This window comes from Silene latifolia, chromosome 6, assembly GCF_048544455.1.
Source record: "Silene latifolia isolate original U9 population chromosome 6, ASM4854445v1, whole genome shotgun sequence".
Lineage (NCBI taxonomy): Eukaryota > Viridiplantae > Streptophyta > Magnoliopsida > Caryophyllales > Caryophyllaceae > Silene > Silene latifolia.
The window spans coordinates 128284833-128298695 of record NC_133531.1 but is presented as its reverse complement, the minus strand read 5'-3'; the positions used below and the strand labels follow the sequence as shown (position 1 = coordinate 128298695).

At 34.1% G+C, this 13863-nt stretch overlaps 1 protein-coding gene across 1 annotated transcript; it reads right to left on the bottom strand.

Moving 5' to 3' along the window:
- Nucleotides 1-421: 421 nt before the first annotated feature.
- On the bottom strand, nucleotides 422-1927 carry LOC141587269 (protein LURP-one-related 11-like). The gene is made up of 2 exons (XM_074408719.1): nucleotides 1575-1927; nucleotides 422-1288 (listed from the first exon to the last, which is right to left on the bottom strand). Exons 1-2 carry the CDS (start codon nucleotides 1809-1811, stop codon nucleotides 917-919), a joined length of 609 nt encoding a protein of 202 aa, XP_074264820.1. The 5' UTR covers nucleotides 1812-1927; the 3' UTR covers nucleotides 422-916.
- Nucleotides 1928-13863: the final 11936 nt, after the last annotated feature.

Here is a 13863-nt window from a genome sequence, read left to right as displayed (position 1 = left end):
GTTACTAATTTGTAACCCCTCTCATCCATGAACCTCAACACTCATCACCAACAATAGAAGGTTTGTTAACAAACCTCTAAAATTATGAACATGTCATCCTACAAACCTCTTGATGAATCTCTATTGCTAATGCCCTAAACTAGCTTCATATGTCTATGGTGATTACACATATTACTCATATATTACTAGTTACTTAGTTAATTAGACATTGAATTTTTAGAGATTTGAGTTCATGGTTGTTTAGAAATATGGTCCTATTTTTTTAGATTGAAACTATTTGAATTCAACTAATAAATTTGACTTATTTAAAAAGAATTGAACAAACTAGAATTGAACTCGTGTAGTATTCTGAAATCAAATCCAAAAGAACGAGAATGCGTAAAAAGTTCAAATAATACATGCAAGGTCGATAATTGTGTTATTCAAATTAGCTTATTAAGCTTGAAATTAAATGATATACAACCAAATTACTTGCTCAAGGGTATGAGCTTAATATATTTTGTTATGGTGTCATCCATATGGAGTATCTTACATGACAATACCTTCATTCAAAGGTCATAATAAGCTAAAGAATTAACATTCAAAGGTCATAATAAGCTAAAGAATTAACATGCTTGTAGCATTATATTTATAATCCTACTACAAAATTTCATGTCTTTACATCTCCACTTGATCAACATATATATAGAGAACTTGATCATGATCACCTATGTGAGCACAAAAAGTGCTCCCTAATGTCATCAAATGCACATTGACCTTACACTATGGCCAAATTGAAAAAATGTTAGAAAAACCTATACCTCCATTTTCTATTTTTCTCTTTTATCTAAAAAAACATCACCAGATAGCGTCATCTCATTTTCATTCACAGAATGATTCGTCTTTTTTCTCATATTTTTCGAGTATTTTAATTAAATCATATTTTATGAGATATCAACCCATGAACCACAACAAGGGAGATAATGAATGAACGATCCATGTTAGAAACCATCTCCAAGCTCAATACATCATTTCCCAACATTACACCTCCTACCGACTGTTTTCTCTTAATCTCCGCAGCCAAAGCTCCGTCGCCTCGTATAATATTGAACTCGGATTTTTGAGGACAACCTTGGATTTTAAAGCAAGATGTTGTTTGTGATTTATCACCTCCTAAAACCACTTGACATGAAAATCCATTATTTTTCTTGCTCAAAACTTTGCTTATTTTCTTTACTTGAAACCATGGCTTCACTTTCTTTACTTGATCGCACATGTAACCATTCCAATGCTCATTTAATCTCAACTTCTGAAAATATTACAATCCAACTAAGATTAGATACATGTAAAATATTGGCATATTGCAACTTCTCTTGTAATTTCAGTAACGATTAGGTTTTTCTAACGCGTGTCCTAAGAGCACATCTTAATAAGCTGGTGTGGAGAATATATCATGAAAAATTAATATACAAACTCATATTTGCCACAATTAGTGAGATATTCTCAACCATCTTTCTTTATTCAGCTTATTAACGTGTGCCAAAACCATTTCAATAAAGAATAACAAAATTCAGTACTATCAGGTGACGCGTTACCTTTCTTAACAAAGTGCATAAGACATTTCCCTTAAGATCCATAAGAAAAACTTGGCTACTACACTTGGTGTCGTAATTATCGATACGATAAGCAAGATTGCCATTAGAATCATAAATGGTACAACCATTGCTACTAAGCACAAGGGACTTCAACCATATTGTGTATTTCTCTCGTTCTTCTGATGAGCTAACGGAATTATTAGCAGATAACAAATGAGGGTGTATCTTTGGTGCCATAATATTATTATTAATGTATAATTTTTTATGACGATTATTTCTTAAGAATTTGTAAGAAATAATGGAGTAGTGAGGAAGAAGTCTAAGTATATGTGGTTGTTCTAAAATGATGACCACTTTGAATGGTCTCCATATATAAAGGAGTAGTGTTGTGGAAAGCAATCACTATGCCACCAGATATCGATAACCCCACTCGATATTTTTTATATTTTTTGCAATTTATGAACGTTTATTTTATTAGGTATAATATTTTTTTTTTGTGTAAATCATTCGGTTTAATTCGGATTCGAGCCAGGTAGGACCACTAGGGCGGTAAAGCTCTCCCTCATGAGTTTTAACACTGTTGCGTTCCCAGGACTCGGAGACGAGACCTTTGGTTAAGTTAGAACAACCCCTTACCAGTTGATCTAAGTGGTCATGAATTTATTAGGTATAATATGAAGTGAGTTTTTAATAAAATAGAGGCATATGTGATAATAAGTCATTAATAAGTCTACGTTAGTTATCGATCAATGAAATTAATTTGGAATCTTTTGGACGTATGTATATAGCTGACATAGAATCATTGGAGATATACTCCATATGATTTATATGTATTAATTATTTGATTATTATATAACTTTATGAGATATGTATGTGAACTACGTCAAGTTTCTGGAGAACGGTTTTTGCGTAAGATGGTTTTATATATATGTATAATCTGCTTATATTTTACCTAAATAATATTTCAAATAACATGCAATATCTACCATGGTTTATGCTAGTGGTAAATGTGTTTTTAGTGTGATCCGATAGGAGTAATATATAATTTAGTTGTAAACTCAGTTTAATTAGGGTGAATATTAATTTATTGGTTACTAAATATTAAACAATGAAGGTTCAAGCTTTCTATAATGTGAACTCATCCTCTAAGCAATGGGGTCTTAAATTATACTCCCTTCGTTCTAGACTCCTAGCCAACTGTTGCCTATTTAACAATGGAAAAATCATGTCAAAAAATAAAAAAAATTGGCATCTCAAGACTCCATAGGTCTAAATGTGGCCACGCACTAATGAGTTACATATGAACTGTTTGATTTTAGGTTTAACTCAGTAGTTAATTAAAATGGAGCATTCGAGTCTAATAAGTATATACGGAGTATATATGGAGTAGAAACTCAAACAATTTAAGAAAATGAGATGGGTTTAAAATTAGTTAGACATAATGAGTCATGTCATCATCTGGTGGTTTGTTTTTTAATAAATCTGAAGGTAGTCTTTATCTGACACAACTTTCCAAGTTTCCATACGACATTTTCAAGTAGACCCCTTTGGTTTGTTCTATTTTGTGTGATTCATACTAATCGTTGCCTGGGACAACGAAAATTGATAAACGCATAAAGCAAAATTAAGGGCCTTGTATGAACCTTACAAAATACGGAGTAGACCATATCAAAAGGGTCTGTCTAAAAATGTTACTCCATATGCGCTGCGAAAACTTAGGAAGTTCTTGTGTCAGACATCAACTCATCCCACCGGTTTATTAGCAAAAGAAAAAAAAAAATTCAAATGATGATAATATAGGTCCATTATATGTAAATAGTTTGAAATCATCACAATTTCTTAAATAGCTTGTACTATTTCGGACCCATTTAAGAAAAACAAATTCTAAATACATTTCCATGTTTGAAACTTTCTTGGCTTCATTATACCGAACTTTACCCTCTTGCATTTCTTTAAGGAAAAACAAAACGCGCAGGAGTAGAATAGAAATATAGTATGTACCAATGATGAACAGTCAAAATGTATACAGAAAAGAATGGCACAACGCACATGTACATGCACTAAAAATGCATTTTGATTGGGTTAATGCCATCGTTCTTGAATAGCTAAAGACAAAAGGAAAACGATAAATAAATGTTGCATATCATAGTGGTTATTAATTCCTAAAGGTTTATAGTAGCTGGTATATAGAGTGGTCAGAAAAATTTGCTACATAAAATTGCAATATTTGTATTACCCTGAAAACATGGATAGGGTTACGCCCTAACAAAATACAGTCTTTAGGATTATTATAATTAAAGATTTACTCCGTCCACAAATTTTCACTGAAGTCAAAAGCAAAATGCTACTTTCTAAGCATTTTACTTTTTTCTTATCTTGTGACGGATATAAAATTAAGTCGTCTACCAACTGTGCTTATTTCATTCTTTCTTTTATGGTGGGCACGTGTCCATCCGGACCCTCTAAATCCGCCCCTGCTAAAAGAGAGAATTGCTTACTATGGGAATTGAACCCCAGACCTTTAAAAGGAAATACCTGATCTTTACCAACAGACCAAACTATAATTACTTAACTAGTAATAATTATTTGACATATATTCTCTATATATTGTCAATGGGGGTTCAATTGAACCCCATGAACCCCCATTGGAAACGCCACTGATGTGGAATATCCCATATTAATTTCATCATATATCTTCATTGTTCACCACTCGTCTCTACTAACAACCATTATAAATGGTCTTCTTCTCTCAATATCCTTAATCTTTCTGCTAAAATCAATGATAAAAAAATGATCGAGACATAAGTAGTATGTTTAATGCATAAGTATATGAAAACACAGATAATCAAATGGAAAACACGGTAGATTTAAACAAAGTTTGAGATTCCCATAGTATAACACGTAAAAAAAGTATTACTCCGTGTAACTCCATAGTAGGAGTAGTACGTAATAAACAAATTGTAATATTCGTAAAGTATGACACAATAATGAATTGAATAACTATAACTTGACCGTGTTTTCTTTCATTCTAATAAATAAACAAATTGTTTTTTTTTTGGTCTAAATCATCAGGTAATCCGAATTACATTGGGCCGACTAATCCGGATTTCGGGGCGTGTCCAAGGATTACGGTATTTAAACCCCTCCCAATCGCAGTTGTGGGATTGCAGACCTCCTTACCAAGCGCAGCCCCATGCTATCATTGCGCCAACCAACGATTGGTAATAAATAAACAAATTGTAAGATTCTCTAGGGAGCAAGGTTTGAGTAGATCGAGTGTCATCAATGAAATAAGTAATAAAGAAAATAAATAATAGGATACGGAAATTTGTTATAGGCTTTAATGCTTAATGTAATGATTTTTACTTTATGAGGAAATGTTTAATTCAAAATGCATATTTGTCGATTCATATTATATTCATATAGGCCATGTTTGGTAAACAACGGATTAATATTAGCAGAAGCAGATTTAGAAAGCAGATTTGACTAGCATAATGATTTAGCGGGTTTGACTAGCAGATTTATTTGGCAGAATTGTTTTAGATGTGTTTGGTAATTGATAGTTTTCGATTAGCAAATTGTTTAGATTAGTTGTAAAATGACAAATAAGGATATGAATAAATTATTTATTAAATATATAAAAAGAAGGTTAGTATTTTTTAAGGGGGTAAATAAGACAATATTTTTTTCTTTCTAACCCGCTAACCTAATATGTTAGTAGGAGCAGCATATTGCAAAATATATAGCATATTGGACCCCAATATGCTATTTCAATTTGTCATTAACCAAACACTCTAAATAGCACATTCGTAAGTCGAACATGCTAAACCTCTCCAATATGCTGAAATTTGGCCAATATGCCATTTACCAAACAGAGCCATAGTCATTTCACACGCATTATAGCACAAATAATCCCTCCGTTCCGTTATTTTGTTTCCTTTTTGTTTTGGCAAAAAAACCCAAAAAAGAAGGAGCCAATTATTGGATAACAAATGGTCCAAATTGCGTGAAAGATCAAATTGCCCATCAAACGCATTTCCAAAATAGAAAGATAAATAATTGACCGCGACACCTTAAAATGGAACTGGTAAATAAATGATTGGGACGGAGAGAGCAGCACGTTGGAACTTGGAAGATTTTTAGCATATTTAAGACTTTTATCATGTTTGACCAATCATTATTGTAAATTTTAGTGTCTGAAATATCATACTGAAACTACATTTTTAGGGTTAATATGATGTTTACAACATGCTGCTAACCCTATTATATTAGTTGACACATCCAAAAATAGGAAAATTTCCTTTCATTTGGCCAAGAAAATTAACAATTATTAATCTTAATCTATTAATTAACAAAAAATTTAAGTAATTAAAGTATGTTGGTCAAACTTCTTTAATAGAGTCTATCATTTATAATATGTTTTACAATCTCATTTTCGTACTTTATTTTATTTTCGGAGCTTAGCCACTCATTTATACAAAAAATAAATAAATAAATAAATAACAATCTCCTTATGCTGAAAGTAATCTATTGATTATCAAAGATGGTGATGCTTTAAGCTACTGTATTTTTTTTTTCTTTGCTAAAAGCATGATCTCGTAGAAAGTGTCTCTATACACATATAAAATTATTGGTAATGATAAATATAGCCTTTAGAATTGTATTTTAAGTATTAAATACCTTTCAAATTTAGTATTGATTTTGGAATTAAGAATCAAATTGTACATTCACCAATACAATTAATGCATATATTAAGTATTTATTTTCTCTTTTAGCTTCTTAAATACAGCCCTAATAATCGTATTTAATTTATTTCCCTAAAATTATTTATTATTAACATTTACTACTAGTATAATATATTATAAATATAATATTCATTATCATTATAGTTTTATTGTCGTTATAAATTACTCCGTATTAGTATTATTATTAATACAACTAAATAACTAATGAAGCTTGGATTAAGCCTTTGACTTATCCATGAGTAAACCTTCCCCAACAACCCTTACGACGATCAATTTATGAATTATTAAAATAATAATAGTAATTAGCTGGTGAGGGCCATCTCTTATTATTAAACATAAATGTATACACTATACTGAGACGTCCTGGATGGGCAGCCCAACGAGATATATGACCCTGACTTGAGGAAATTACAGCCTCCATAATGGCAATAAATAATTGTATTACATTATATGTGACGTTTTTTTTTTTTTTTTTGTTAAACTCCCATAATGTGGTTGCATTTCTTTTTATTGTGAAGTATCCGTCTTTTAATACTGTTTTCGATGTAATTTTTATCTTGGGTGTTAGGTCATTCGGATACAACCTCTCTGTATTGTTAACACGTAACACAATGGTTGACATTAAACGCTTGTATTATTCACCCTTGATATATCATTTTTTTTCTGGAAGATCGTTAAATCCGACCAACAAAAATAAGATTATTCGAATTGTACAAGAATATCAGACTTAACTACGTGATTGTTCGATATTCAGGACGTACCTTGCCTATGTGGGTCTTGGCCTACTGGTGTTGGGTGACATTAAACCTGGTTTAATGGTTGTGTCTGGACTTTGTCTAAAGAACCACATTGTATACTTGGTCATGAGGGCGATTCGTAGTAGTACAAAATCAAGTTATCAACCAACCAATAAATGTAGACATTGATAGTCCGTCTACTTGCAAATTATTAACTACGTAACATGAAAAGCATGCATGTTACACATCAACACATGATATATACATCCTCATCTAATATAATCTCAACATATATACATTTTGAATAATGTTCAATTGTCGAGTTTTTATACGTTATAAATTTTGATTAATGTTTAATTGTCGAGTTTTTATATTTGCTCAGTTAAAACTATTTAAAAAAAAAATGGGTTCACAAAAGCATGTAATGACGGATTTAGAAATTAATTTCCATGGGCCATGTATATATCAAATTATTTGAGTATTTGATTGATTCGAAACCGGTTAAAGATGCGTGCCAAATTTTGTTCTCGCGCATTTTCTTATATCCTTTTTTTTTTTTTTTTGTTTTTGATGACGAGGGGGTTGAATCCCTACCACGTTCCCGCACCACCATATGGATCATGTACACGTAGTTTTACCCCCTTCGCCGTAGCTGCGGTGGCAAGTGATCACCGCTCCAAATTTAATCGAACCCGACCTCTCAACTCCTGCGTTTTCGCAAAGTTTGAGTTTAAACCATTTCTGGCACCGAACTAACACCACTTACATTCTTATATCCTTTCTAAATGTAATGATTTTACATTCAAACTTCTTGGCACCAAAATGTAATTACTCCGTATTAGATATCAATTATTTTGTCAAATAAAATTAAAAAATTGCACAAATGTCGAAAATGATCTGTAATGAAATATAAAAGAAATCCATAATCTCAATTCAACCTAACTAATTGTTTATTTCATTCTTTCTTTAATTTAATTTGATTTTAATTGCCACGATCCTTATGAAAAATACAAGGCCTAGAATTCTAGAATAAAAGTAAAAAATCACTTTCGAGTCTAGACCTACGAAAGGGAAGGCCAATTACGCGAGAGAGTAACTACACACAACATCTATATGTCGCAACAAGCTCGAATATGCCCTCAACTTTACAAGATTGGATAAGTTTTTCCATAAGATCGACCTTTCTAATCTCCAAAAACTACAAACCATACAAATCTAATAATATTGTCAATTAAACCTTGATGATATTAGAAACTAATTCTCATGGGTTTTGTTACTTCTGTATATATCAATTTTATTTTGAGTGTTTGATTCGAATCCGGTTCAAGATAGGGGTTCAAGATAGGGGAAAAATTTGGTTCTCGCGTCTTTTCTTATTTCCTTTCTAAATGTGCCGATTTTACATTCAAACTTCTTGGCTTTAAAATGTAAATTATTAGATATTTATTATTTTGTTATAAAATTAAAAAATTGAATAAATGTCAAAAATGATTTATAAAGAAATAAAAGATACTTCCATAATCTCTATTCAACTCAACAAATTGGATTATTTCATTTTTTAATAAAAGATTAATTTGATTTTAATTGTCAAGAACTCAAGATCCTTATAGCAAATACAAGGCCTTGACTAAAAGTAAAAAATCACTTTCGAGTCTAGACCCATGAAAAGGACATCCAATTCCTCGAGAGTAACTAAACATAACTAATATATGTCACAACAAGCTCGAACATGGCCTCAACTTTACAAAATTAGACCAGTCTTTCCGTGAGATCGACCTTTCTAATCTTCAAAGACTACAAACCATACCAAATCTAATAATATTGTCAATTAAACCTTGATGATATTAGAAATTATTTTTCATGGGTTCTGCATATATCAATTTATTTTGAGTGTTTGATTGGAATTCAGTTTAAGATGGCTAGTGATTTATCCAAGACATTAAATAGATTTGTCAAGGCAATTAGTGTAAATGGTCATTGCCTTGGACAACGGATTGCCTTGCATAAATCCATTTACTTCCTTGGAAAAATCACTCCCCGTTTAAGATAGGTGACAAATTTTGTTCTCGCACCTTTTCTTATTTCTTTTCTAAATGAGAATTTTACATTTAGACTTCTTGACATCAAAATATAAATTATTATTTTGCCAAATAAAAAATATTGAGCAAAGGTCGAAAATGATACATAAAGAAATACAAGTAAAAAATAGTTCCACAACTTCAATTCTACTCTACAAATTGGATTATTTAATTTTTTTTGATTAGTTTGATTTTAATTGTCAAAATTCTTGTCAAAAATACAAGGACTAGACTAAAAGTAAAAAATCATTTTCGAGTGTAGACCCTTAAAAACGAAACTCAATTCCTCGAGAGTAACAACACACAACTGCTATATGTCGCAACAGGCTCGAACATGGCCTCAACTTTATAAAATTAGACCAGTCTTTCCATGAGATCGACCTTTCTAATCTCCAAAAACTACAAACCATACCAAATCCAATATTATTGTCAATTAAACCTTGACGATATTAGACAAGACGACCCATTTTTGGAAGGGCCAATTTGGTGTCGAATATTTGATGTGGGTGGCCTCAATTGCATAATAACGACTCTCACCTTAAGCACATGCAAAGGTTGGATGCATTTTAAAAGCATCCCTCATGCATGATAGAAAAGTTAGTAAAGATGTTCATGCATGATAGTTGTATGTATTACATGTATTGGTCCACTTATTCAAGTTTTAGCCATTTTGTTCTATGATTCATGGGACAATTAGATTCCTAATCCTATCAAACCAAACTTTAAAACTAGCTCATAAGAGTGAGTTTAATGGTTAAAAATTAGGTGAAATTTTTAAGGGATTTAGTTTTAAACCTCCTTAAGAGCAATCTTGTGTAGTATTATGACATGAGGTTATGTCTTCTAAATTTCGAGTCTATCACTTTTGGATGGCTTATGGTATACATGGATGATAGTTGTAAATTTGACATGCATGTATGGGTCCACTTATGAAAGTTTTAGCCATTTTGTTGTATGATTCATGGGACAATTTGATTCTTAATCCTATTTCAAACCAAACTTTAAAACTTGACTTGGTGAGCTATGAGTTCATGACCTATTGTTGAGGATTAAGAAATAAAGTTGAAAAAACCAAATCTTTCTTTTCAAGTGAAACAAAACATTATTATTGTTGGGCAAGTAAACTGCAAAAGAGAGTATCGTCCACGCCAACGCAGAAAGCTCCTAAATCCAAAGCAATTAGTTTACTCCTGAATAGGGAGGCCCCATTTCAAATGCTTATCTTTTTTTCACAACTCTAAACTAACCAAAAAAAAAAAATATCTAAAAACTAAAAAAAATTGAGAGTATTTCTTCATTAATATTGTTAGAACATGCAAACGGGTCAGGACACATCAAAACGGAGGAGAGACGGATCACTTGATAACACAAGAGAAGTTCCATCATAAAACCAATTGACAACAGAAGGAGTAGCCCCTTTAATTATAAAGTGTGCAATCTTTCTTTCTCCAACAATCTGAGACACTTACATGTGAGTTTATATTCTAACACGCCTCCTCACATGTGAGATCTTTTCGAAACCCAACGCTTTAGTAAAAATGTCTGCTAGCTGCTCCTTAGTGCCTACAAAGGAAGTCGTAACAGTGCCATTCATCATGGTGTTGCCTGATAAAATGACAATCTATCTCGATGTGCTTTATCATATCATGAAATACCGAATTTTTTGCTATGTGTAACGCCGCTTGATTATCACAATACAATTTGATAGGACAATCATGTTTGATTCCCAAATAATGTAAAAAGGATTTCAGCCATACAAGTTCACTTGTTAACGATGCCATGGCTCTGTATTCTGCTGACGATCGTGAAACTGTCGTTTGCTTCTTAGTATTCCACGAGACAGGCAACCCTCCTAAGCTCACAAAATAACCGGTCAAAGACCATCTCGTTAGAGGACATCTACCCCAATCTGAGTCCGAATAACCTCGTAACTCCAATTCTTGACCTCGACGTATCACTATTTCTCGATCCAATGATCCCTTTACGTATCTCACAACTCTCAAAGTCGCCTCCCAATGCTCATTTCTAGGTGCTTTCATAAACTGCGACAATATATGTACTGAATAAATTAACTCCGACCGCGTGATGGTCAAGTATATCAACTGTCCAACAAGCCTCATGTACTTTACGCCATCTCGCAACTCATACCCGGTTGCCTCGGCCAAACAATGTTGCTGCTCCATGGGAAACGCCACGGGTTTTGCACCACTCAACCGGGTCTCCTTCACTATCTCCCGTGCGTACTTCCTTTGGCTGAGAAACAAACCTTTAGCCTCATGTGTCACTTCTATACCAAGGAAAAACTTAAGGTTCCCCAAATCCTTAATTCCAAACTTAGAATCCAAGAACCTTTTAAACACGCCACATTCTTCATTTGAATTTCTGATCAAGATCATATCATCCACATGAACTAACATACCAAGAAAAACTCCCCCTTTCTCGTAAGTAAGTAAATAAAGAATAATCTGCCAAGGATTGTACAAAACCATACCTTTTCAAACACTCGGCGAATTTCATGAACCACATCCTTGAAGCCTGCTTTAGTCCATAAATCGACTTCATATGCCTACAAACCTTGTTTTTATTCTGTACTTCTACCCCTGGTGGCAACCTCATGTAAACCTCTTCATGCCAATCCTCGTATAAGAGCGCATTATCTATGTCCAGTTGAAAAATATTCCATCCTTTATTAACGGCTACAGCCAACAAACATCGAACACTGACCATCTTTGCCACTAGAGCTAAAGTTTCATGGAAATCTATTCCTTCTACTTGGTTAAAGCCCTGTGCTACTAACCTGGCCTTGTAGCGCTCTATACTTCCGTCTGCATTGTACTTTATCTTGTCACCCACCTGTATCCTATTGCCTTTTTCCCTTTTGGCAACTCAACGATCTTCCAGGTGTTATTCTCTTCCAATGCTTTAATTTCTTTTCACATTGCTTTACGCCATCGACTATCATGTGACGCCTCTTCATAATGTTTCGGCTATTTGTTAGCCTCAATCACGTTCAAAAAATTCTTGTGAACAACAGAGAAGACATTGCAGCAACATTATAAGATAATGTATAACGCGTACCTTTCTTCGAAGATTTTGATGGAGGTGGTGTTACAGGAACAATGTTTACTACAGTTGCGGAGGTGCAATGATAATTCGTACTTGGCCTCTCTGCTTGTTCACCATTATTCAACTCGCCATCATTCTCTTCACTCGAGGACTCGGCTTCTGCTCCTCCAACATACCATCACTAAAAACATCATGAAAAACAGCAGGATCGTCAATATGGACGTGCTCAACATCAACATTTCGAGGAGCACACAGAGCACCCCCTTGTCTTCTCGAAATGGTAAAATATGTACATGAAACACAACGTCTTGTGAACTGAAAACCTCATGAGTGTCTAGGTCGTATACCCGCCATCCCTTCTTACCACAAGGGTAGCCTATAAACATACACCATCTTCCGTCCTCACCAAATTTGTCTCTTGATCGACTCTTGTTGTGCGCATAACACTGGCATCCAAAAACCCTCAATTCGGAGTTTCTTAGGCTTGGCCGGTTACTACATGAGGTTTGTGAAAGACTTTTCTACCATTGCTAGGCCGATGACAGCTTTGATGAGGAAAGATAACCGATTTCGATGGGATGAGATCAGAGTTGTGAGACAGCGTTCCAAACTTTAAATGAGCGTTTGACTACAAGTCCTATCTTAGCCCTACCTGAGAGAAGTGGGAATTTCGAGGTATATACTGATGCTTAGAATAATAGTCTGGGTTGTGTTTTGATGTAGAATGGAAAGGTCATCGCTTATGCGTCGAGGCAACTAAAATCTTATGAAGAGAATTACCCTACTCATGACTTGGAATTGGGTGGCGTTGTTTTTGCTCTAAATATTTGGAGACACTACCCCAATGGGGCAACCTTTAAGGTGTTTTCAGATCACAAGAGTTTGAAATACAATTTCACGCAAAAGGAGCTAAATATGCGTCAAAGGAGGTGGATGAAGCTGATTGGGGACTATTGTGACACCCCCATATACCAAGGAGCCTTAATAAGACCTTCCCTAGCATATAAGTAATCATCAAAAGTCGATAAAAGAACATTTATAATAACTTTACAAGTGATTTAACCAAAACTACTAATATAAAAGATACATCTCATCAATACTATACACTACTCCTGACATGACTCGTGAAGACTCATCCCGCCAAGACTCTTGCTAGCATCCAAGACATCACCTGCTAAGACTGACTGCTCACCATAAGGGATCACGGCAGACATAACAAAGAAAACAAGAAACAACCACACAAGGTCAGTAACCGAGGCAAGACACAAATACCAACAACCAACATAATACAAACATAACTGAGCACACACACACACAAGTCACAACCATTCCAGCCTATCACCATCACCGACTGTCCACTGGACCAACCCTACCAGTGGGGGACCGCATCCGTACCCACCTAAGCCCCGCTCATCATACTTAGCGATAACCGTGTCCCATTAATGTGCACATTCCCTCCCGTGGCGGGTTTCACGGAGGGCGAAACTAGGGCGTGAAGTCACTCCTGCAAGTGACTCTACTCAGCCGAGGACGCACCTCGAGAACCACAGACAATCAATCACAATCAGCCGTACTACAACAACAATCAATGAAACAGCACAACACCAACCGATTACCATAACCAATCAACCATACTGGCACTACAATCAATACAACAACCGTC

Coding starts and splice junctions, on each gene's coding strand:
- LOC141587269 (XM_074408719.1), bottom strand. CDS start 1,811: ATGGCACCAAAGATACACCCTCATTTGTTATCTGCTAATAATTCCGTT. Junction 1,289..1,574: donor TATGCACTTTGTTAAGAAAG/GTAACGCGTCAC, acceptor TAATATTTTCAG/AAGTTGAGATTAAATGAGCA.